The sequence below is a fragment of the Monodon monoceros genome, unplaced genomic scaffold (assembly GCF_005190385.1).
Source record: "Monodon monoceros isolate NGI ecotype Baffin Bay Population unplaced genomic scaffold, NGI_Narwhal_1 Super_Scaffold_12, whole genome shotgun sequence".
Taxonomy (NCBI): domain Eukaryota; kingdom Metazoa; phylum Chordata; class Mammalia; order Artiodactyla; family Monodontidae; genus Monodon; species Monodon monoceros.
The window spans coordinates 64,411,252-64,438,301 of NW_021703768.1; the positions used below are offsets into that span (position 1 = coordinate 64,411,252).

General features: G+C 37.6%; 1 protein-coding gene across 5 annotated transcripts in view; it reads left to right on the forward strand.

Annotated features, from left to right (window-relative positions):
• MSH3 (mutS homolog 3) overlaps window positions 1-26,821 on the forward strand; it is a 182,919-nt gene extending 156,098 nt beyond the window's left edge. For all 5 annotated transcript variants that reach the window (XM_029217523.1, XM_029217525.1, XM_029217524.1 and 2 more), the window contains exons 21-24: window positions 11,771-11,957; window positions 16,785-16,914; window positions 23,570-23,741; window positions 26,075-26,821. In XM_029217523.1, the coding sequence (XP_029073356.1) occupies window positions 11,771-11,957; window positions 16,785-16,914; window positions 23,570-23,741; window positions 26,075-26,183 (598 nt within the window). In that variant the 3' untranslated portion in view covers window positions 26,184-26,821. The remainder of the gene's footprint in view (window positions 1-11,770; window positions 11,958-16,784; window positions 16,915-23,569; window positions 23,742-26,074) is intronic.
• The last annotated feature ends 229 nt before the right edge of the window (window positions 26,822-27,050 follow it).

Sequence of the window (27,050 nt, forward strand, 5' to 3'; positions counted from 1 at the left end):
GCGAATTACTTGACTTCTCAATGTCTCAGTTTTTTCATCTATAAAATGGAGATAATACTGCTTAATCACAGATTATTGTGGGAATTAAGTACATGAAGTGCCTGGTATGTAATAGGTACTCAATAAATTTGAGTTTTGTTCCTTCTTCTAGAGTCTGTCATTAGTATTTTGGATTTAAAAGTCTGTCTTCATATATATGTTAGTATAGTACTCCTTTTCTAAACTTAGCCTCAGGTCTCACATCTATAAAACAAAAAGTTTGATAATACCAGGTTTTGAGAATAATTTTTAAAGGGTGTGAAATCACTACGAATTGCTGGTCTTAGCTGTCATCCTTGAAAGAAGTTAACCAAATATTCCGCACTCTAAACCTTGCCAACACCAAATTCATTGTTTCAGTGTAGTAGCATTCATTCTGAGTTAACTCCTGCAAACACATTAGTTTATTCATCTGCTTGGGGATACATTTTATAGTTACCTGGTCCTGATGGGCCAATCCAGAAGTAGTATCACATGAAAGAATATTCTTATTACAATACATGAAAAAGAGCTGGTTATGAAGCTTGGCATTCAGTGTGATTCCACTTTTGTATGACAAATTGTATATGTAAATATATGCAGAGAAAACCATCTAGATAGAAGGCTGCATTCCAAAATATTGTAAAAGATATAGGATTATGGTGACTTTTCTTTAGTTTGGCTTATGAATATTTTCAAAATTCTGAAATAAACAGGTAACAAAAGTACTCCCCTGCCCAAAAAATGTTAAGGGTTATATCAGTCAAAATGAGATGTTTCATAGGCGTCTAATGAAATGCATATATGGTCATTGTCTGGGAATACTTTTTTCCTGGACAGACTTCTCTTCCCTACTCAGTAGCATGGAATTTGGGGTTCTAAGCTTTAAACCTTCCCAAGAGCATATCAGACTTTATTTTTCCGAAGTTGTAACCCAGCCTGTAAGTAGCCCTAGTTCTTCCTCCTTTAGGAATTGATGGCTTTCTGTCAGATCAGTATGCAAGACTGGTGTCTTTAATTTTCATAACAGAAGCATTGCCCTTTGCACATTTAACATCTTTGATTTTTTTAACCCTTAATGTACATTGGATTTTTTTTTAATGGAGCTTTTAAAGCATATTGAAACCTGGACCCTGCCCTCAGAGGTTCTAAGTTGGCCTGGGGCAGGGTTTGGGAATTTGAATTTTACATGTGTCCAGGTGGTTTTGAAATGTGCGCAAGGCTGAGAAGCATTTCCCCAAGCCCTTGCTGGAGAGCTCAGTTAGTTAATTCTAAAAGTAAGAGAAGCTTATTATGAAAACTGTTTACAGTGTAGCAGGGTATTAAGTGAAATTTTTACTTCTCTACAGGTCGGCATCTATTTATGGTTTTTCGTGTAACTTTCCACAAGTTTAGAGTATACATAAGTCTTCTCTCTTAAGTGGTCTTATACTAAGCATTATTATTATGTAGCTTGCTTTTACTTCCTAACCTGGGGGAAACTGAATTTCCCTGTCAGTTCTTACACATTAGTCTCACACTTTTATTGGCTGTGGTGTGTCTGCTATGCAGAGGTTCCCTGAACTCTTTAACCTCTGAGACCTCCACCTGGGATGCACTGCTCTAGTAGAAGAACCCTGTTCCTTGTCCATTCCCCCTGTCCTCGCCTTCTCTTCCTGTTACCGTTGGAAAGGAGTCTATATGGACCACATTCAGTTATATCCCTAGGATTTTAAATTTTTACTAGGATATGGTTTAATATTATAACCTCATATTTTTCATTTATTATGAAATTATTCAGACATATTACAGTCCCCTTGTAGCTTCCAACCTACTAAAGAAATAAAGCATTGCAAATCCAACTGAACCCATAACCCTCCCTGGTCCTGTTCCCCTCCATCCCATCCAGAGTAACCCTTTTTGACTCTGGTTTTTATCTCATGAGTTTCTCTATATTTTTACTACATAGGTATGTTTTGAAATAATATATGGAATTATTTGGTACGCTTTTAAACTTTATGTTTGGTATGCTTTTAAGCGTCATTCTTCTGCAAGTGGCTTTTTCCCCCTCAGTGTTATATTTATGAACTTCATCCATATGGATGCATATAATTCTAGTTCACTCATTTTTCTCTAATTATGATAGTCCATTGTATGCATGTACCATAGTTTATCCATTTTTCTTGATTAATATCTAATATGATACAAATTTGTTGCAAATATCAACAGTGCTGATACCTGTCTTACACACATCTAGTACACGTGTGAGTTTTCTGATTCTGGGCTTTACCTAGGAGTGGGACTGTAGAGTGTAAGGAATGTGCATCTTTCTTGTTCTTCAAGGAACATGGACCAGTTTAGAATCCCACCAGCAGTGTGTAAAAGTTTGTCCCTACGATTTAAATTAATTAGAACAAGAAATACCCATTTGATATGTTTCTATATAGTCTCAAAAATTGGTCATAAGGGCATTTTCATTTCTATTAATATGTTTTACATGAAGTACCATCTGATAAATGACATTTTATTAATGCTAAGGAATTTTTTTCTCTCCATGTGCGTGCTGTGCCTGTTTATAAAGAGATTTGAAGCACTTTATTGGCCTTCCCTGACAAACTGCCAGGCCTCATGTTTTCAGCCAATGGCTGCTCCCCCTTTAATTCCTTTTTGTCTTGACTGCCAAGAGGTTAAGAGCTAAACTTAAGGCGCAAGTGTAGAAACAAATTTGGTTTAGTTTTCCCCATCTCTTCTTATATGGGAGTATTTCTCCATGAGTATTTCTCTAGCATGATTCTTAGAACAGCTGCATCAGAATCAGAGATGCTTGTTAAAAATGCTGCTTTCTAAGGCCTGTCACAGACCTATTATATTGGAATCTTCAGCGTGAGACCCTAAAATTAGCATTTTAAAAGCTCATGCTAAACTTGCTGTCTCAAATTTGAGCATCTACTATATGGCTTGTAATCTTACTTTCATATTCATTGTAACTCTTCTGTTACAAATATTTTGTTATTCTAAATCACTTCAGATCCTTTTTTGCGCTCAATGGAAAAAATATTAAAATCTAGCAGATGTGTGCATAAAATTTGGCTCCAAACTTTGTCTTTTTTTTTGTTGTTCATGCCGCGTGGCATGCGGGATCTTAGTTCCCCAGCCAGGGATCGAATCCGTGCCCCGTGCAGTGGAAGCATGGAGTCCTAACCACTGGACTGCCAGGGAATTCCCAAACTTTATCTTTAAATTGGTTATTTTTGCATTATTAATTGGACATTTACAACACTAGGTTTAAATTCATGTTTTCCATAAATATTCATTGAGTTCCTACTATGTGGTGTGTGCTGTGCCGTAAGAAGAATAAATAAATGCGTGAAAAGCTATAAACAGGAGGCTTTGGGAGTCTTTTCCTGGATGTTGTAACCTCATGAACCTTTCTCTGAATAAGAAGGATTTTTTGAAAGTAGAATTTTGGCAAACATATACATTTGGCCCTAATTGGTGATATATGTACTCATTGGTGAAATATTATATTTCTAGACACATATTTCCAAGGATTATTAACATCTTTGAGTGCATCACTCAATTAAGATCTGTTTCTTATTATCCTGATAAGTGCAAACTTAAACCTCATTCAACTTTTTGGACTCAGTATTTAAGTTTTAGAAAAGCGATGAATTATTAAGTCTGGTTGAAAAAAAACAACAAAACAACTGGCTTCTCTCAGCATAATTTATTTCTATTTATGTCAATTAAATGTTGGTAGAAAGGGGTATTTACATTAAGTGGCCTCTGGTTAATAATTTTCATGCCACCCTCCCCACGTAAACTCTTTCTTATGGTCCCCAGCTTCAGGAATGCTTTGTACTCAGAATCGCACCATTGTGTTTACTTTGAGAGAGAATTGGAAGGTAATAGGTCTTCAAATGCTTAAATTAAATTATCTTAAATGTTTGCTTTTGGCTGTGTGGATGATAACTGGTTTGTTTGCTGAATTTAGTTTAATTCAGCACATATTGATTGAGTACCTACTGTGGAGTATTTTTACTCTGTTAAAATATATGTATACTTCTTGGACAGAAGGAAAATATCTTGACTGAGTACATGTCTTCTAGTTGGTAGTAAATACCAGCACTAAAAACCACATTATATTTTACGAAATGAGTGGGCTGTTGAGAATTTTATTGGCAACAGAAATGTTGCCTTGTGAGTGCCTCTCTGGTTTATTTAGCTCCTGTAGCTGTGTCTGCCAAACAGGAGATATCTCACTTCATCTTTTTGATGGGAAGTGGTCGTATGAATTTAATGCTTCAAAGTCACCTGAGGATTTGGTTTCGTTTAGTTTTAAGTGCAGATTCCAGGCATGTCCCTGGAATGTAGATTCCCTGGAGGTACAGTTGTTATCGGTATGATGAAGGAGACTCCTGGACTTTGTAATTAAGAACTCGTGCTTAGGTCTTCCCATTTTTGATTGGGCTGTTTGCTGTTTTTATATTTTGGAAATTAATCCCTTGTCAGTTGCATCATTTGCAAATATTTTCTCCCATTCTGTAGGTTGTCTTTTCATTTTGTTTACAGTTTCCTTTGGTGTGCAAAATCTTTTTAAGTTTAATTAGGTCTCATTTGTTTATTTTTGTTTTTATTACTCTAGGAGACAGATACAAAAAAATTACTCTAGGAGACAGATACAAAAAAATATTGCTATAATATACATCAAAGAGCTTTTTGCCTATATTTTCCTCTAGGAGTTTTATAGTATCTGGTCCTACATTTAGATCTTTAATCCATTTTGAGTTTGTTTTTGTGTATGGTGTTAGAGAATGTTCTAATTTCATTCTTTTAAATGTAACTGTCCAGTTTTTGGAGCACCACTTATTGAAGAGACTGTCTTTTCTCCATTGTATATTCTTACCTCCTTTGTTGTAGATTAATTGACCATAGGTACATGGGTTTACTTCTGGGCTTTCTATCCTGTTCCACTGATTTGTGTGTCTGTTTTTGTGCCAGTACCATACTGTTTTGATTACTATAGCTTTGCAGTATAGTCTGAGGTCAGGGAGCCTGATTCTTTCAGCTGCATTTTTCTTTCTCAAGATTGTTTTGGCTGTTCAGGGTCTTTTGTGTTTCCATACAAATTTTTAAATTTTTGTTCTAGTTTTGTGGAAAACGCCCTTGGTAATTTGATAGGGATTGCATTGAATCTGTAGACATTTCTCCAAGGAAGACATCCAGATGGCCAACAGGCACATGGAAAAATGCTCAACATTGCTAATTATTAGAGAAATGGATATGAGAACTACAGTGAGGTATCATCTCACTCCAGTCAGAAGGGCCATCATCAAAAAGTCTACAAATAATAAATGCTAGAAAGGGTGTGTAGAAAAAGAAACCCTCCTACACTGTTGGTGGGAATGTAAATTGGTACAGCTACTATGGAGAACAGTTTGGATGTTCTTTAAAAAACTAAAAATAGGGTTGCCATATGATCCAGCAGTCCCACTCCTGGGCATATATCTGGAGAAAACTATAATTCAAATGCAGCCCAGTGTTCATTGCAGCACTGTTTACAGTATCCAAGACATGGAAGCAACCTAAATGTCCTTTGACAGATGACTGAATAAAGAGGATGTGGGGTGTGTGTGTGTGTGTGTGTGTGTGTGTGTGTGTGTGTGTGTGTGTGTGTGTGTGTATGTGTATACATACACAATGGAATATTACTCAGCCATAGAAAAGAATGATATAATGCCATTTGCAGCAACATGGATGGACCTAGAGATTTTCATGCTAAGTGAAGTAAGTCAGACAGAGAAAGAAAAATATCATATGATATCCTTTATATGTGGAATCTTAAAAAAAAAAAAAGGTTCAATTGAACTTACTTACAAAGCAGAAATAGCCCCACAGACATAGAAAGCAAACTTATGGCTATCAAAGGGGAAAGGGGGGGTGATAAATTAGGAGGTTGGGATTAGTATATACACAGTACTGTTTATAAAATAGATAACCAACAGGTACCTACCGTATAGTACAGGGAATTGTATGCAATATTTTGTAATAACCTATAAGTGAAAAGAATCTGAAAAAGAATATATACACACACACACATATATTTACATATATATAACTGAATCACTGTGCTGTACACCTGAAACTAATATGACATTGTAAATCAACTATACTTCAACTGAAAAAAATATTTTTAAAAAAAGAACCTCTGCAAGTGACTCAGAAACATATCCAGGTTTAGGAGCTATTATTTAGTTTCAACACTTGACATTTTACAGAAGGAAAAGCAGAAACAGAGATTGTGATTTGCTCAAGCTCATAGTGTGAGTTCAGTTATAAGAATGCCTCCTCTGGTTGTGTTGCGTTTCCCTGTATTGAACTTATTAATTAATCTGGTTAGTCTTTTCCCTCATGACTGATTTATCCTTGCTTTGATGGCCTTAATTATTTGTGTTGTTTCACAGAAAATAGTTAAGAAATAGTTAACTATTTTCCTTTGAATTTCTTGGGACTATCCCACTGAATAGACAAGTAGATGTGTTGGGGAATGATTTGCCCAGTCAGCACACTGTGGGTTTCCTTTGATAGGAAAACACCTGTGTCCTTATGTGGCCTGCATGTGCTTTGTAGGTGGTTCTAGTGAACATGGTTTCATGTGAGCCAATACAAGTTTGGCATTTTCCTGGATTGCTGCCTTGATTTTCAGCTGTTTCCATTGACACTGAAAGATTGTTGTAGTGTTTTTTTGCTTGGTTATATTTGCAGTTCACTGTAATAGCTGTTATAAATTGACTTTAAATACCATAGTGTGATCTGATTGCAGCTGTTAGTAGAAACAATTACCCTAGATAAAGAAACCTTTTTCATTATCTATTATAATAATTTCATTGCTGCTAATGAGGTGTTTTTGATATTGGTAGAAGAAAGCTGGTTATTTATCTTGCTAATTGCAGTCATTTTGCCTTGTCTTAACACAATGGTACAGTAGAGTATAAAGTGTTTTAAATGTATCAGTAGAGTATAAAGTGTTTTAAATGTACTGTGATTTTTAAAATAACATTTGTTTTTCTAATGATACTGTAAAGCTTATTCATTGTGCAAAATTTAAAACTATAGAAAAGCTCAAAAAGGAAAAAAATTTAAATCACCTGTAATTCCACTACCTGGAAATCGTCCTTTAGGTGTATGGCCTTCCAGCCTTTTAAAAAATGCACATGTGCAGTGGTAAGTTATTTGTGATTTCATTCCATTGCTGGGTTAATGTTTATGTGTAAATGTGATACAGATCTACTACTTCACATTTTTTTATACCTTTTAAATACCATGCTGTATCTACACATCTTTCAATATTTGGTATTCTTTTGAAGCCTTTTTTCTCTTCTTAGACTTTAACTTTTTTTTTCTTCCTTACACCATCCTTCTTAAGTTAGAGTACTTTGCTATTCAGGAGATTATTTCCTTCTGTAAAAATTACGTAATATGCAAAAAAAACCCAAGCTAAAACACCCATACTGTACAGAATTCTGCAGTTTTTAGCGAAATGAAGTGAGTAGAACATCTTCAATTCCAAAAAGAAGGCAAAATTAGCTAATATAAAAGCCCTCCTATACAAAACACTTAGAGGACAAATAGAGTATGATTTCACTTATCTGAGGAACTAGAAGAGGCAGATTCATAGAGGCAGAGGCTGAGGGGAGAGAAGAACAGGGAGTTATTTTTTGATGGGTTATTTTGAGATGATGAAAAGGTTCTGCTAATTGATAGTAGTGATGACTGCACAACGTTGTGGATGTGCTTAATACCACTGAATTATACACCTAAAAATTGTTAAAATGGTAAATTTTACGTGTGCCACAACTACTGAGCCTGCGTGCCACAACTACTGAAGCCCGCGTGCCTCGAGCCCGTGCTCCACAACAAGAGAAGCCACCACAAGGAGAAGCCCACGCACTGCAACGAAGAGTAGCCCCAGCTCGCCACAACTAGAGAAAGCACAGCAGCGAAGACCCAACACAGCCAAAAACAAATAAATAAATAATTTTTAAAAATGGTAAATTTTAGTTATATATATGTAAAATATATGTACTTATATATTATTTTAAAAGCACTTAAAGTATGTCCAAAAAAATCCTGATGCAGTACAATAATCATTTCCTCTAGTTAACAGTTTTCATATTTAAGCTCCAATTACTTATCATTCAATATAAAGAATCCTTTTTTCCACCTGTTAATTTCAGAATTTCTCCCTCATGCTAGCATTTTCCTTTCATAAGGCCCAAAGATTGTGGTTTGAAGGGACAGAGCCCCACCCTATTTGCTATAATTTAGAAACATCTAGAATGTTATCTCAAAATATCAAGACCTCATAAAAACAAACCCTTGTTCAAATTTTCATGAAAGTGTTCTTGATTTTAGAAACTGATTCAGAAAAGTAGTAATTTCTTTTCTCCATTAATGCTTTATTAAGCTTTGTTGACCTATATAAGGGTTAGACGAGGAGGGAGTAGGGGATTAGAAAGATTAGTCAGCCGCCACTCCTAAAAATATCAGAGTGATTTTTTTTTCTTAATCACATATCTGTAACCTGTCAGAGCAAACTTACTCTGAGATGAAACCTAAAGAATGCATTTTCCATTTTTCCCTGCATTTGAATACAAATACAGGCAGAATGATAATAATGACATATGTTCTGAATTCCTTGAATCTCTAACATATTTTAACATTTGAAAAATTTCAGAATCATTGTCCAGTAGGATGTGTTGTAAATGCTTGTTGGATTAATAGAAAATTACAGACCTTTTGTTAATGGTGTTATACCCTGCCTTATTTCCAAAACTTATTTTAGACAGTTTACTGGGATATATACAATAGAGCAGGACAACAAGAAAGTAAAATGGTATTCAAAGATCAAGGACAAGTAAGGATAGAAACCTAAGATAAAGTCAGTGTTGCTATTTGTCATTATAAGGTGCTATCCAGTTGTTTCCTAGTAACTAAGACCAAAAGGAAAATGGATTTATTGATAAAATTCTGTGTCCATCAGAATCATATAAAATCTTTATATTGCTGAAATTTATTGGAAAAATAACTTTAAGAAGAGGAATTCCTTAAAGGAAATTTCTTAAGAGAAGTTAACAGAAAAAAAAATATATATATATATATATTTTTTTTTTTTTTGGTGGTACGTGGGCCTCTCACTGCTGTGGCCTCTCCCGTTGCGGAGCACAGGCTCCGGACGCGCAGGCTCAGCGGCCATGGCTCACAGGCCCAGCCGCTCCGCAGCACGTGGGATCCTCCCGGACCGGGGCATGAACCCTTGTCCCCTGCATCGGCAGGCGGACTCTCAACCACTGCGCCACCAGGGAAGCCCCAGAAAATATTTTTATCAATAAACAGTTCCCACAGTTACAAACACATAGTTCCCCAGTGGCCTCAGTGACTGGTTAAGGCGCCACCGTTTCTTTAGTGTCTGCTGGGCAGCATTGCTACTTTATCATCAGGTGCTATGGAAAAATAGAATTGTGAAAAAATGTTTTGGCTCCTATAATGGAGTGGCTTTCAAACTGTTCTACAGGGTGTTAGGAATCCCACAGCGCCCCCTCTAGAAGGGAAGCGAGGCCTCAGTGCTGGGTTCTTGACCAAATCAGTGTTCCTTTGATCTCATTGGCAGAGTGAGTTTCTTTGTAAAATTTCATGTGAACAAAGGATTTAACAGGTAAAAGGTATTTGAAAACTACTGGTCTAATAGTAGAGTTGAGACCATTGTTTAATAAAAATACACCCAAGATCCCCTGAAATCTGGCCTGACCTCCTTAAGGACAGAAACCCTGTAATACTGTAAGACACATTGGTACCATGGCGTTTTGCTACACACATGTTTTGATGCCATGTATATAAAGCCATCCACCCACCTGTCTAGAGATTAAATTTCATCTAGACTGCTTGGTATGTGTATGGTTTCTATTTTTACATTCAACTTTTAAATTCATATACATTGATTTTGGAATATGGTGTAAGTAGGGACACATCTTTGTTTGTTGTTTTTTTTTTTTTCCTGAAAGAACCAATTAGCTACCATCTTTTTTTATTGATTGATCATTCAGCCTTCCCTCCTGTTTTGAAATCTCACCTTAGAATGTCTTTCCCCAAAGCATTCTACAATTCCTGCAGTTCCCAGTGAGACCACTCTGTTACCGTAGTATTTCTAGAAAGCACTTAAGTATACGTAAACTGTTTCATTAAAATCTTAGCCAGTGCTTGCTTGTTTTTCTAACTCTTGAATCAAAGATACCCCCCCCGATATTTGCCTTATCAGAGCTATTTTATTATCAGCGAAAGATATGTTCTTTGTGTCAGTTCACAACCTGTCAGGAATAAAATCAAACATTGTTAAGTGAGAATCAAACATTATGGTTCTGAAGAATTCAGAGTGGTTGCAGAGATAGGAAAGTTTAATATTCTTGCTTTGTGGTAGGGAACATATTAGTAAAGTAAACATTGAAAATTGAGGTAAATAACAGGATTTAAACTTTGAAAAAGTAACCAGAATGCTCCTGAGTTAGCAACATTTCAGAAATTATGTTTTGTAGTTATCGATTTTAAAGGAGACAGAATCGACAGCACTATCACCTCCATCATAGATGTAGTTAATTACAGTTTCTAAATGCCACTGATTACTGGAGCAGTTCTCCTAAGGTGCCACCAGTCTTTGGAAGTGAGGAGGTGGGCATTATACTGCATTGCTCCTGCCCAGTACGTGGCTCCAGCCACAGGATAGTTAAGGCTCGGTTTTACCATGAGTTTTTCCAGAAATAAGAGACATATTACGCTGCTGTAGGTCACACGTGAACTGTTGTAGAAAAACTAAATTGATGAAGGTATTTTGCTGAGAAAATAGTCACCAGTGTCCACAAAGCTGGCTAGTGGGTCAGAGTCTGAATTCTAGGTTTTGCTGCAAACTCCATGACCTGGAGTGCAAATACCTAATTCTTCCCCCCAGATTTTTTTTTACATTCTCCCAAATGTGTTCTGTAAACCATTATTGTCAGAAGGTGCTCCAGGAGAAGTTTCAAGGGTCCATGGTTAAATGAGTTAGAAATGCTGTGTACTAGATCAGGTGTAAGAAATGCACAATATGTAGTAGAATATTAAAGGCTCTAAGAAGTCTTACAGGAAAGAGCCCTTACAACTTTTGAACCTGTTTCTTGACATCTCTAAGAACACTGTTCCATGAAGTCCACGTTAGGAACCTGTATTAGGTGTCTGAGGTTATTTAAACTTCCATAATTCTAGTTCTAGTAAAAAAAAAAAAAAAAAAGAAAAGTTTTATTTCAACATGGTACTTTAATTTGTAATATCGGTGTGGAATCTTCTTCAGGAAACACTGGAAAAAGCCTTTGATTGTACAGCATCCTAGTACTCAAGGATTTTGCACACAGTGATACAGAGAAGCGTTGTTTTCCCCTGTGAGTACTAAAACCTTGATTTGAAATGATTGGTCAGAAAGAGGCTGAGTCAGAGGTTTCCCTGCTTTTCAAGAGCTCTGTCCAGTACCTCAGGTTCTACCCAGAATGTTTCTATAAGGTGCCATTTGATGTTAGACACTCTTTATATCCAACATATTTTCTTTTGTTTAATACAATTTCAGCTGTTATTGGCTCAAAGTACATAGACCCCTGTAGGGATCTTTTATAGTTATTGCTCAGAAAATAATGTCTGGCTTCCTAATAATGAAGTTCAGAGGAAAATCAGGATTTTGTCATCTTGTTTGTAGGATGGGGGCTGCAGATAACATATATAAAGGACAGAGTACATTTATGGAAGAACTGGCTGACACAGCAGAAATAATAAGAAAAGCAACATCACAGTCTTTGGTTATCTTGGATGAATTGGGAAGAGGGACAAGCACCCATGATGGAATCGCCATTGCTTATGCTACACTTGAGCATTTTATTAGAGATGTAAGTATCTTGCATACCTTTTTGTACAGGAATGGTGCATACTATACAGATTGTTTTCCTGACCTCAGTTTCCAAATATTCAATATTATCCTGCAGTTGATCCTGTTCCTGCAATTGATCATTCAAATGCTATATATGGAACTCAGGTAGATTGGCCCTAAGTAACGTTTGTAGTTCTTTAATGTGTCTTGCTTTCTTTTGCTGAGGCAGAATAAACCTGGTCAGTAGGAGAAAGGCCTCCTTGGCAATATTTCCACCTAGAACTGTATCTTACTCTCCTTGGCAAACTAAATCAAGAGCAGGGCCCATCACCTGCAACCCAATCCTTGAGAAAAGAACCAAATAAGAGATAGTGCCATTTTTGCCCTGTGAAACACTTTTTTCAACAATATCCTAGAAGATCTCCTTATAAGACCTTTGATCTGATCTTTCGGTGTCTCTATCTTAGTAACACCTTCAGTGCATGTGTCTTTTTTTTTTTTTTTAGAGTTCATTTCTTCTTTTTTTGGCTGCATTGGGTCTTTGTTGCTGTGCGTGGGCTTTCTCTAGTTGTGGCGAGCGGGGGCTACTCTCTTGCAGTGCATGGGCTTCTCATTGCGGTGGCTTCTCTTGTTGCGGAGCACAGGCTTTAGGCGCGCGGGCTTCAGTAGTTGTGGCTCGTGGACTCTGGAGCACAGGCTCAGTAGTTGAGGTGCACGGACTTGGTTGCTCCACGGCACGTGGGATCTTCCCAACCAGGGATCGAACCCATGTCCCCTGCATTGGCAGGTGGATTCTTAACCACTGCGCCACCAGGGAAGTCCCAGAGTTCGTTTCTAAGCATCTGAATGTGAACTTTTGTTTGTGTCAAACTTTGCACCCCCGTCATCTCCATCAGACTGTCCCCTTTGTTAACTGTCTCTGGTTTTGTTCATTTTGATCTCTCCTTTTTTTCTCTCACCTTAGCACCTGCCCCTGAACCTTGTCTCTTCTTTGGTTTTTCTTTTTCTATTTTGTTCTCTACTTTTTAACTTTTCTTTGTCTCTGTGTCTTCCTTCCATTTTCATTTCTTTCTTTCTTCCTTAAATAGCCAATAAAAGCACATTTTTGCTCGTATTTCTTTGCAAAAATAAAATCCCCTTTTCTTTAAAGTTTTGTGGCCCTCAGTTTTTTGTGTAAACGTTTAGTTAGATTACATAGTTAATGATGACATATTTTCTGTTTTAAAATAAATACTTTTTACTTTTAAAGAAATTCTGTATTTTCAAAAAGATATAGCTTAGGAACTTTTCCTTAATCATTGTAGAAACTACAGATTCAGTATAGTTCTATATCTGCCTCCAAAACACACTTTTTAAACATTCATTTAAGAATACTACTCATGCAAGAGGGAGGAGATATGGGAATATATGTATATGTATAGCTGATTCACTTTGTTATAAAGCAGATACTAACACACCATTGTAAAGCAATTATACTCCAATAAAGATGTTAAAAAAAAAAGATACTACTCAGCTGTAAAAAAGAATGGAATTTTGCCATTTGCAGCAACATGGATGGGCATTATGCTAAGTGAAATAGGTCAGACAGAGAAAGACAAATACTGTATGATATCACTTATGTGGAATCAAAAAATACAACAAAGTAGTGAATATAACAAAAAAGAAGCAGACTCACATATACAGAGAGCAAACTAGTGGGGAGAAGGAAGCAGGGAGGGGCTTTTTACGGGTAAGGGGAGAAAGGGTTATTATGGGGATATATGAAATCATGTGCGTGACACTTCGGAAAATTGTAAAGCACTACAGAATTTAAAGAATCTTTCATTTAATAAAAACTAGATTAATTAAGACATTCCTTTGTTTTGAGCCTTCAGGAACAAATTATGACAGAGCTGAATTTGTCAACTTCGGGTTTCCTTTAATTGTATCTACTCTATAGCAGTGTATCAGTTACTATGACTGCATAACAAAATACCCTGAAACTTGGTGGCTTAAAACAACAATAATCATTTATTGTCTCTCAGAGTATCTGGAGGTGAGAAATTTGGGAGCAGCCTGGCTGGGTGGTTTTGGCCCAGGGCCTCTTCTGAGGTTTCAGTCAAGTTGTCACCCAGGGCTACAGGATCCTCTTCCAACGTGGCTCACGCACGTGGCTGGCAAGTTGGTGCTGGCGATTGGCCAGGGCCCTCAGTTTCTTTCGCTGTGGGCCTCTCCACGGGCTGCTTGAGTATCCTTACAGAGTGGCATCTGGCTTCCCCCAGAGGAGGCATTCCAAGAGGCCAAGGTGAAGCAGCAGTGCATTTTATTTTGCCATCATGTTGTTGAGTACACAGGGCCAACCCTGATCAGTGTGGAAGAGGCCACTCAAGAGCATGAGCATTGGGAAACGAAGATCTCTGGGGCCATGTTGGAGGCTGGCTGCCAAAAGCAGTTTGTCACAATTTCAGAGTCATTTAAGAACCTTCAGGAACAAATTAGGACAGAATTGAATTTGTCACTTATGTTTTCATTGCTTCTGTAGCAGTTTTTGGATATTTTAAATGTTGATGAAGAAAGCGTTAGTTTTAGATAAAGTTTACCTTGGAGTTAAGTCATTGAAGAGGATTCTTCAGGAACAAGAGTCCCTAACTTTTTTATGGATGAAAATCTTTATTTTTCATGATGTCTTTTGATTGCTGGGATGGGGAAGAGAGGAAAAGGAGAAGTCAGGGAGGCTACGTGTTGCTGCTGCAGGGTGAAAATGGCCTTGAGGGGGGCAGTGGTGTAACCCAAACCCTTAGGTCTTCCAGCTAGAAATGCCCGTCAGCTCAGGGAAGGGACACTGGGGAGACAGCTGGTCTTAAGATATTTCAGGACAGATTTTAAGAGCAACTTGTCAAAGAAATTCTGCCTTAATAGGTTTATTTGTAATTGTTTTTAGAGAAAAGGCATATGTTCTGACTTTTAATAAGGTGAATAGCAGATGAATCAAAACTGGAGTTCTTCAATTTGATTACCCCCTTCTGCTAATGTTTAGACCAAGATTTGGTGTTAACTTCCCTTAAGATAGGGATTTCTAGAACACATATAACTGTGCTTTAAAACATTGCTAATTAAGTAATCCACAAGTCTGTACTGATACTAACAACACAAAAATAAATTTTAAAATGGTGAGGGTAGGGAGGAAGAAGGGAAAGCTCTACTTTACAAAATTCCAGCTAATAGAGAAAGCTTTGTTTTGTTTTGTTTTGTTTTGTTTAACATCTTTATTGGGGTATAATTGCTTTACAATGGTGTGTTAGTTTCTGCTTTATAACAAAGTGAATCAGTTATACATATACATATGTTCCCATATCTCTTCCCTCTTGCGTCTCCCTCCCTCCCACCCTCCCTGTCCCACCCCTCCAGGCCGTCACAAAGCACCGGGCCGATGTCCCTGTGCCATGCGGCTGCTTCCCACTAGCTATCTACCTTATGTTTGTTAATGTGTATATGTCCATGACTTTCTCTCGCCCTGTCACAGCTCACCCTTCCCCCTCCCCATATCCTCAAGTCCGTTCTCCAGTAGGTCTGTGTCTTTATTTCTGTCTTACCCCTAGGTTCTTCATGACATTTTTTTCTCTTCTTAAATTCCATATATATGTGTTAGCATACGATATTTGTCTTTTTCTTTCTGACTTACTTCACTCTGTATGACAGACTCTAGGTCTATCCACCTCATTACAAATAGCTCAATTTCGTTTCTTTTTATGGCTGAGTAATATTCCATTGTATATATGTGCCACATCTTCTTTATCCATTCATCCGATGATGGGCACTTAGGTTGTTTCCATCTCCGGGCTATTGTAAATAGAGCTGCAATGAACATTTTGGTACATGACTCTTTTTGAATTTTGGTTTTCTCAGGGTATATGCTCAGTAATCGGCATTTATTAACTACCAGAATAATAACTGATTCAGGCAATGATGATCAACAGATAGTAAAACCTTTGGATGAAAGATTGTTGGAGAAAATGATATTCACACAGTTTCAAAGTATCACCCCCAAGTTATTTATTAATTACAAAGGAGAGAGGTGTCAGTACAGTGAAGGAATCTTCTGGGCACACACTTAAACCAAATAATCAGCTTTAGCATCTCCAATAATAGATCAGACTGACATCATGTACCTCCTGATGTGATATGCTGAAAAGCATATGTCACCTACGTATATATGTAATATTGCTGGTAATAAGTTTTAATCTGAATTGAATGAGGCAAATCCAAGTTGAGGGAGATTATGCAAAACAGCCCTCTTGGATACTTCAAAAATTTTAAAGACATAGAAGTGAAAAAAGAGAAGTCTGGGAACTGTTCTAGATTAATGGGAACTAAAGAGGCATGACTAAGTGCACCACATGAGTCTTGATTTTTTTTTTTAATATAAAGAAATTTGTGAAGAACATTATTGGGACAGTAAGGGAAATTCATGGACTATATATTAGTAAATAGTGCTATATCATTGTTAAACTTCTTGAGTGGAATAATTTTATTCTGGTTATATAGGAGAATGTTTTTGTTCTCAGAAGATAGAATCTTAAGTATTTAGGGACCAAGTGTCATGGTGTCTACAATTCTCAAATGGTTCAGGAAAAAAAGTGTGTGTGTGTGTGTGTGTGTGTGTATGTGTGTAGAGGGGGAGGGAGGAAGAAAGGGGAAATATGGCAAAATACTAACAAATGGTTGTTTAGATAAAGGATACATGAGTGTTCATTGTACTTGTCTTGAAGCTTTTATGAAGGTTTGAAATTTTTCAAAATAAAGTTGGAGAAAAGTTTAAATTAAAATTTAAAAATAAAATAACTTTCATTGTGTCTCACTGCTTTAGGTGAAATCCTTAACCCTCTTTGTTACCCATTATCCACCAGTCTGTGAATTAGAAAAAAGTTACTCACAACAGGTGGGGAATTATCACATGGGATTCTTGGTCAACGAGGATGAAAGCAAACAGGACCCAGGTATGAATTGTTCTTGCAGTAAGTACAACTAGAATTCTGTTGGTTTTCATAATTTATAACTTGAAGTTCATAGGAGCATGAACTTATTGCTTATTAATCATGAAAGCTGTGAATGTTGATTGTAATTGACATTTGTCCAAATTCATTTTCTCTAAGCTTAGGGTCAGATAGAATTTGCATTTATCCTCACCATGTCTGAATCCTTCTCTGGCCCTCCTTATCTCATTTTTCTACAAGAAGAAGGTGGGGTGAGGGGGTCATTTAGGTTTTATTCTTAGATCCATCTCAGAAAAGATGCCCTAACAGTCAAGTGTATTAGTTATCTTTAAAAATACTCAGTACATTTCCCAAAATATCATTTAGCATTAATAACTTACTAAGAGCAATACTCTATACTGACCATACATGTTATCTTAATTTGACAAGGAAAGTGAATCTCAGGTAAAGTGGGTTCCCCATGTCAGCCACCTGGGTGGGGGTTGAACTGAGCCTAGAATCCATGTCCTCTGCCTGCAGGTTCTCTTCTGCTCTGCAAGAAATGGTATATGGGAGCTACAGTATTTTTCCTAGCCTTCTGCTTACTACTCATGTCACAGAAATGAAACATTTCATGAAAAAGAACATCATTAGCCAATAGAAAAAATTCAAGTGCTGTAAGTAGTATAGTAGATTTTAGCTTTTATTTTCCCCCTGTTCAATAATAATTTTTTTTTTTTTTTTTTTTTTGCGGTACACGGGCCTCTCACTGTTGTGGCCTCTCCCGTTGCGGAGCACAGGCTCCGGACGCGCAGGCTCAGCGGCCATGGCTCACAGGCCCAGCCGCTCTGCGGCATGTGGGATCTTCCTGGACCGGGGCACGAACCCGTGTCCCCTGCATTGGCAGGCGGACTCTCAAGCACTGTGCCACCAGGGAAGCCCAATAATAATTTTTTTTAAGCTGTGGGCCAGTGATGGCTTATGCAGTTGGTGTGCTACAATGGAAAATCCATTATCAAAGATACTCCAGAGTCCAAATTTTATTTTGGAAAAGTAATAAGTAAGGATGGACCTGAAAAAGATATCAGGCAACTGGCCCAAATAAAACAAAGCACTGGACCTAAGATAAATGTAATGTTAGGCAGTCCTGGCCTTTCACCACCATGCGGTCTTGAAAAACACATCATAAATTCTCTCATGGAAGCAGTTTTGTATCTATTCATCTGCATCCAAAGTGACAGGAGGAGCTTATAAGCTAAAATCCAATGGGATAAACAAAACAGAGTTCACTAGCAGGGAAGGGTCAGTGGTAAGTGTTTGATGTGAACTGACTACTAACCCAGACCCTTACATCTTAAGTGTTTTGGCATTTTATTTTATTGATTTAGATTTTTATTCGTGAACATAATTTTTAAAAACTAAATAAAGCTAAAGACTCATGCTAACAGGCAGTGGTCCCCTGCTTCCATCCTTTTATTACTCCACGGCCCCTCCCCATTCCAGTCCCAAGGCAACTGCTTTTGACTCTTTCATCCATTTCTTCCATAGTTCTAAATACTGTGCTTATTTTCCTATCTCTTGGTTCATCAACCTGACACAATATTTACTGACTTCTGTTAAATGAGAGTCTTCCGCCCTCCCTTGCCCTTCCTCCTGGTATAATAGTTTCACATTTTTTCCGTTTCATTCACATTCATTGTTTTCACTATTACTGCCAGTAGGTATTCCTTACTTATGAGCCAAGTATGTTTTCTTTCTTGTACAACATTTTTCTTGAAGGTAATAATTGTTTTCATTCTTTCATTGTTTTATTTGAGTCTATTGTTGAAAATTCCTGTATCCTCCAATAGCTTTGCAAAACACCTCTCTAGACAGTTTTCCACATGACTGAACCTGTTGGTTCCAGTTTTCCCCACTGGTGTCATTCTTCCTGGAGGCCTTTGTCCTCCTGCTCATCTGAACTGGTTGTTTCCTAGGCCTGCTGCCCAGATATTGCTGTCATCCTAGGAAGTCTCTTAACCTCTCCTCTGTGCATTGGATTGCACGTAACAGAACACTTGGGCCCACACCAGCTCAGACGACGAGGATACATATAATCTCTTACTACAGGAACCTCAGGAAGGGTGGGCTTCAGCTCGTCTTCTATGCAGTTCTCCAGGCTTTGTCTTCCTGCCCTGCTGGTTTCGTCATCAGACTAGCAGCAAGATGGCTGCAGCTCTTTTGGGCATCGCATCCAGAATTGACGATGTCAGAAGGAAGAAAAGGGACCAGCTTTTCCTGTGACTCTTTCTTAGGAGCAAGGGAACTTTTCTTAGATACCCACTAGCTTCTCCTCAGTGTCCTATCTTATTTTCAGGATTGAATCACATGATCATTCTTAAACCAATTCCTAGAAGTAAGAATGGAAGGGATAACTTTGATCAGCCTAGACTAATTGGGGTCAACATTTAGAGCTGGATATGAGGACACTGCTCCCTGAGATAAATGGTCAGGGAGTTAATTCCTTTATAAATCAGGGTTTTCTTAGAGGTGGAATAGATTTTGGATAGGCTACTAATAATATCAACTAAAGAAGGTAAAATTTTTAAGATTTTGCATGAATGAAAATGTCTCCATACCTTCACACTTGATTTATAATTTAGCTAGGGCTAGAATTTTAGGTTGAAAATAATTTTCACTCAGAAACTTGAAGCATTCCTCCATTGCCTGCTTACTTCCAATATTATCCCTGACTGTATCTATGCTTCATCCTTTACCTCTGACCTAATTCCTCTTCTGTCTAGATTAGAGGCCATTGGTCATCAGTAAAATGCCCCAGTGACCTTCTGGGTGACTTCCAAGATACTATGCTTATCTATTTCCTTTGGTGTGGTAGATAAAGCAATGGACCAGCAGTAAGAAACCTGCGTTTTAGTCTCTTCCAGTCCATAAGATGTTGGAAAAGTCTCCTAACCTCATCCATCTCTAAATTTTTATGAATCTGTCCTAAAAGTGACTTCAGAAACTGTTTGATCAGCACACATCTCTTTAATACCTGTCTAGAGGAGTTTTGCTTTAAAACAGTTTTGCTAAGTTTCCCTGTAACAAACAGAAACTTGAATGATTACTTTCAATGATTACTTTCAGCAGTGTCAGATAAGCTTTTCAGTAATACCTGTTTAAGAAATTGGTCATAGCTTACAAGTAGGGTCCTCACTAAGAACTTTTATTTGAAGCTGTAAAGAAATGAGTCATTTTACCATCTGCTCTGCGACCTGGCTCTCTCCACCTCCATGTTTCCTTTGTACATGCACACACGCCTCCCTCTCTCTTTCTCTCTCTCTTCTCCCTCTTCTTCCCTCTCTCTCCCATGGAAGAGTGGTGAAAGATAGTCTTGAAGTAGAACGTAACTATAAAAATATTTCCTTCAGGTGATTATGGAAGAGTGGTTACATTATTTACCTTGATGCTGTAAGAACTACCATAATTAGTACTAAAGTAGAGACCAGCATATGATGACAAATTCAGCAGTTGTTTGTACTGAGTTATGTTAATGAGTTTTTTGGGAGCAATATCATATTTTATATAATTTAACTATATTTTATAGCTATATTTAAGAAACATTTTTTAGCTAGCTATATTATATATACTACATCTTATATGTATATAAAGCAAAAAAAAGGAAAAAGCTGTCAGCAAAGCAGTGTTTAAATGAGGGGGTTTTGTGGCATTTAGTAGGCTTTCGGAAAAGGATGGATGGATGGATGGATGGATGGGTGGATGGATGGGTAGATGGATGGGTGGATAATGAATGGATAGATGGACTGATGAATTAATCTCTTTTTTAGAAAGGTCAGTGTGGAGGCTAGATTATAGAGGAGAGGCTGGAGGTGGAGAAGTCAGTTAGGACTAACCCAGTTGAAGTGATAAAGGCAATACTTGTCTTTGAGATGAAAAGAATTGGCTTTTTTGATACCCCACTGCTGTTCACTTCAGTTTGGGTCTTGTGAGCATTGAAGGGTAACAAAAAACTATCCATGTTAGCCGGTACTGGTTTCTACATGCTTCTTTTCCTAGTCTTTTCCCACCCACTTTGTCACCTGTTCTTTGTGTTCCTTAAGTTTTATTTGGAGGCAAAAGGTATTCTTAGTGCTTTGTAATGTGAGTTTTAGTCTATGTATTCCTGAGAGTGTCAGCATTCTTTTCACCTCCCACCTCTAGCACCCACCCTTAGAAAGGTATTATTTGTCTGTTGCTGAATTCTTAGAGGAGATTAAAGAAAATTCCATTATCCTTTTTCTCTGTTGTGTTCAGTCTTTTGGCTTTTTAGCTGGATAAAAGAATAAAGCATACACATTTATCCAATGAAATAATATATGAGAAAAGCTCCTGATAAACTTATAATAAGTATACTAGGGTCTCAGAAGTCATTGTGAATCTGGTTCATCTTGGACATTTTTGCAATACCGTGCAATTATATTGAATTTTGTAATAAAAGCTGCGTAATCCCGAGCTGCTTTAGGTTTATCAAAGATTAAACTGTATGCAGCTGTTGGGGAAGAATTTGTTCTCTACCCTTCTTGGTTCTTTGGCTGGTCTAATAATCAAATTAACATAAGACAGATTAACAGGAGAAAACCAAATTTAATTATGTATCTACAGGGGCCTCATAAGAATATGAGGGCAAGTCAGCAGTTGAGGCTTCTGTGCCATCCTGAGCTAAGGAATGGGATAGGAGACTGGGCATCAAAGGGGAGGACGGTAATTCACAGGGAAATAAGAAAAACAGATATTTGGTACTTAGATGTTTGTCTTGCCCTATACATAGGTCATTCAGATAAACGTTATCTGTGGTAACAGTCTGTCTCTGAGCCAGGGCCCCCCCTACCTCCATCTAAATTCTTTCAGGCCGTTGAAGGGGGAGCTAAAAAGCCTTTCCTGAGCCTGTGGGGCCTCCCCTGTCTTCAGCCTCAGACACTCTGCATGCCAGAGTGGCACAACTTGGGGAGGCTTGTTCTGAATCCCTTCACAGTCTTGTCTGTATTATTGTACTTCATTATATCCCAATTCTTTAGAAGTTTTAACTTCATGTATATGTACTGTGTGGTAGACTGGTTCCCCAGGAAGCAGATTCTGAGGTTTACATGCCAGAGTTTATTGGGGAGTGCTCTCACGATCAACGCTGGGTTACAGTTATAAGGCTTCAGCCCACCCTGCAGAGAGCTCTGACGAGGGTTGGTCCTTCAGAGTTACCTCAACTTCGGGTGAGAGAGCCAGGCCTTATACCTTTTATTAGTTATCTACTGTTGCATAATAAATTACCCCCCAAAACATAGCAGCTTAGCACAGCAAATGTTTATTATCTCATAATTTCTGTGGAGCAGGAATCCAGGGGCAGCTCAGCTGAACACCTCTGCCTCACAGTCTCTCACAGGCTACATCATGGTATCGGCCAGGGCAGCAGTCGCTTCAGGGTTTGACTGGGGCAATCCACTTCCCAGCCCACTCACATGCTGTTGGCAGACCTCAGAATAGCCACTTCCAAGTTCACTCACGTGGCTGTTGGTAGGCTTCCAGGCCCTCACTGACTTGTTGGCCAGAGACATCAGTTTCTTTCCATGGGACCTCCATAGGGCAGCCCACAATATGACCACTGGCTTCCCTCAGAGCAAACAAGCCAGAAAGAAAGTGAGAGTGCCCAAGACAGGCCACAGTCTTTCATGATGTAATCTCAAAAGTGACATGCCATAATTTTTGTCATATTCTATTCATTAGAAGCAAGTCCTTTGAACCAGCCCACACTCAAGGAGAGGGAGTGACACAAGGGCTTGAACACTAGGAGGCAGGGAACTTTGGTGGCCATCTTAGAGGCTGCCTACAAACCCCCATAGCAACCAGTCACTGGACGCAGGTTTCCCAAGATGGGACGCGACCTTGGGTGAAGCAGTTCTCTTCAGCTGAGGACGTTCCCAAAGAGAGCACACAGCTGAGCGTTGCAGGCTTAACAGCCTTCCTGACAGTTGGGGCAGTAAACCCTTCAGTCCTGAGTGGGATTTGGGTGGTACCAGACAGCATCCACTTCAATATGTATAGCTCTTAGTTAACTAGGATGTTTAATAAGCCAGAATTTCTCGGTCTTGTTATTTAAACTGTACGACATGTAATATTTCCTTATCTGTTTTTGTGGTTTTGTTTCTAGCACTCTTAGAAACATCTTTTATATATGTTACTTTACAGAGTGTATTACAAGACTGGTGCATATATTCTTCCACTGGAAAACACTTTTTTTTTAAAATCTATTTTTAAAGGAGAAATTGTATTGTACCATGTATCAGAATCACTCTTTTTTTGATATAGAAGGTCAGTGGAAATTTTTCAGCAAACAGCCTAAAACTAAATACTTCTTAGCTTACAATGAGTAATTGTTAAAAACCATTTTAACTGAGCTAAAAGGTAGATTCTAAATGCAAAAGCATTTTCAAAGCAGTATTTACCCTTTTCTAGATATGTAGTATTGATAAAAGGAGCTAACAAGGGATTAGGAACAATGGATTTCTTTTTCAGATTATAAATTTTAATTGAATAAAGCTATAAGAATTTGTATGTTGTCTTTAATCCTCTAATTTCTTTCAACTTTCAAGCATGGTTTTCTTTCTCTCTCTCTCTCTCTCTCTCTCTCTCTTTTAACTCTATTTTTTAGGTGAAGAAGACCAGGTTCCTGATTTTGTCACTTTTCTTTATCAAATAACCAGAGGAGTTGCAGCAAGGAGTTATGGACTCAATGTGGCTAAACTAGCAGATGTTCCTGGAGAAATTTTAAAGAAAGCAGCTAGCAAATCAAAAGAGCTGGAAGGATTAGTAAATATGAAAAGGTCAGAATGATTGTGCTGCATTTTTTGATTTATAATGAAATCTTCCAGGTTGTCCCAGGAAGAGGATTGTCCTGTAAATGAACATCAGAACTTCCTTCAAGTGTCTCTTCAAGTATTGTGAAACATTTAATTACAATAAAATGAAAACAGCTCTTACCAAAGCTCACGTGAATTCACTCATGCCTCTCTAGTCAGGTCTTTATTAAGTTGATAAATTGGTTCTTTTAATCATTTTTCTAAAGAATTAACTCCTTAATATGTACCAGCACATTCGTTGCCTAAAATATTTGTTTATGCAAAAAATTACTAATGGAAACCTCAATATATAAAATGTTTAGAGTACTTCTTTTATTCATATATTGCATTCAGATATGCAGTAGTTGCATTCAGAGATGAAGAATTCTGTCAGGACAGGAATGAAAATAATAATATCACATAACTAGGTGATTAGAGTCAGTATCCACACGTCACTTACTTTGTGGATTTGTTTGTGACAAAGTTTTCATTCTAACCGACTTCTCCATCATCTAGGAACGCTTTTGTGAATGCACTCACTTTTTACCCTGGATAGCCAGCAAGTATATAGTCAGTATATATACTAATCTTCATATAAACTTGAGACATACTTTGAAAGGAAGATATTCCTAGAAAAATATCATACTAATAAATAATAAATTATAGCCTTTTTTCCCCAAATATAAGATTATATTATAAAACAACATAAGCTCCTCACCTACCTCCTACCCCACTCCTTCTCTGCTTGGAGAGTCTGATCGGCCTGGGGCAGGACATGATTGCCCTGGTCCATAACCACATGACCAGGAGTGAACAGGCTGTTAGTCCAATAGAACATATTGGCGGACCACTATACCGTAAGAATATGTTTTAGCTCTGGAAATCATCCCCTATTTAAATATTGAGATATTAACACCTAATATTAGTTAAGCACTTGCCAACTTGTATACTGACGTACAGTCGTGCAACCAGCTTCTCTTTCTCCTCTTCCTGCCTCTGTGGTTCTGCCTTGCACTCCACACTTTGCAGTGGTAAATGGTGGTGAACCAGGTCCAAAGTGCTGGAATACTATAAAAGACATGTCGTTTCCTCTGTTGACTTTCTCTTCTGCATCCTTTCCTCAATGCCAAGTTAGAAACAAATGTTGTAATCAGTGACCGCTTATTTCTAGTTATTTGTAACATAATAGATTAACATAAAATTTTTCTAGAGAGAAAAGTGATCATCTGTGAGAGTTTAAAAATAAGCTTAGCCCGTAGTTCTTTGGGCTGATTTAAATCCTCTCTTGTTGTCTTCTTATTTTTCTTTTTCCCTAAAGAAACTAGAGTAAAACTTTACTACAAAAGATACATAAGCACGATGGTGATAAAATATGAGAGTTTATACATGTTGCTGCTATATAGCCTATAAAGCAAGAGCAGTGAAATTCACAGGTTATTTATAAATATTTTAACTCTTCCGACTAGTATATGACATTTTGAAATCTAGAAAGTTATCTTAAAAAGACAGAATTATAGAAAGAGGTTGCATTGGGATGGAATCTGATGATTTATCAGGATACACTGCATTTATTGTTTTTCCTTTTCACTAAAAGTGCCTGTCACATCGATTCCATTGGCGAGATCAAAGAAAGCAAACTGAATCCAGTGCATTCATGTGGGTTTGGTAATAGCTAATATTTATTGAATGCTTGCTGTGTGCACCAGCAAGTCTGGGCAGTCAGTCCTTTGCAGCAGCCTAGACACTGTGCCAGTTACTGTTCTTATTGCTTTACATACATTAACTCATTCCTTACGACAGCCTTGTGAGATAGGTACTGCTGTCATCCCCATGTTATAGTTGGGGAAAATGAGGCCAGGTGGGGGTAGGAAGCTGACCAGGAAACCAGGGTCACACAGCTAGTTGGTGCTGGAGCAGTGATTGGAACTCATATACTCCCTCTTCAGACCCTAAGTAGGCCTCTGTTATGTTGGCATTTTACTCTTTCCATAGCCTGCATTATATTATTAAATCAATTTTACTTTTCATCCTGTGAGCACACATAGCCTCTGGCTGAGTTAGAAGAGGGAGGAAGCTGGGCTCTCCTCTCCCCGGAGTCAGAGAGCTGATCAACAACTTTGGTCTCTTGATTATAATAGCAGCACTGAAAAACTTGTTTCTCAGGAAGGCTGATGCTTCCTGACATAGCTTCCCAACCACAGCTTCCCAATCACCTTGCCTGTGAGCCTATGTTACAGACTTTTCATAGCTTTCCATGAGATGTACTGGCCTCTAACAATTTCATTTATAAAAGAAATAGTATTTTATTTTCTCTCCAGGAAAAGGCTAAAGTGTTTTGCGAAGTTATGGACGATAAATGATGCAAATGATTTGCAAAACTGGATGGATGAGTTCAAACTGGAAGAAATTACAGACTTCTCTTCCTGATGAAAATGAAGACTACGTTTTGGAACCAAAAAATAGAGAATTAAAAATACCAACTGTATAAAACAACTCTCTAGTAACAGCCCATCTTTGTGTGACCTGAGCATAAAACCTGACCGTGGTATATTCCTGTTAGAAACAGGGAGGCCTTTTGTGTAGAAAGTCTGTTTCAGGTTCCTGCCATCCTTTTAAAAGTATAAACACTTTTGAATATTAAGATTTCTATCATGTCATTAGAAAATCTCATGGACGGTAAGATTCAAATAAAATCAGAAACTTCTAAGTAAAACCTGGAGTGGTAGAATATATAGTTCATGAACTTTTAGAGTGATATAAAAATTTAATGCATAATTTTATTTGTTTCAGTTCAGATAATTTGCAACTGGTTGAAATGTCTTGCAGGAATATACATTTTCATTCGAACTAAAATAATTTTATAATGCCGCCAGTTTATTCACTGTAAGCGTAAGAATTTTTGAAGAGAAATAGAAGGAATTATCAGGCTTTTAGAAACTAGAGCACAGAAAGAGTAAGGTCATATGAAATTTGAAAAGCTAAATATTGTCATAGTTTTAAGCAATTTGAAGATTGTTGGATTAAATTATTTGTCATTCAAGGAATAAACATTTGATGAATACTTGCTATAATATATGATTTTTTTTCATGTTGAATTTGGGGGTTCTCAACTATTTGGGACATTTGTTACTTTTTAGGTTTAATTGTGGAACCAAGGTTGCTGCTCCTCCCAAGTACATAGAACTGAGCTTTCCCATTTTGGACCTTTCTACTAATTGATATAGCAAATGTATGGTCTTCCCGGTATTGTACCTTATAGCTATGTTGATTCATAACAATGCTCCCTCCCTGCAT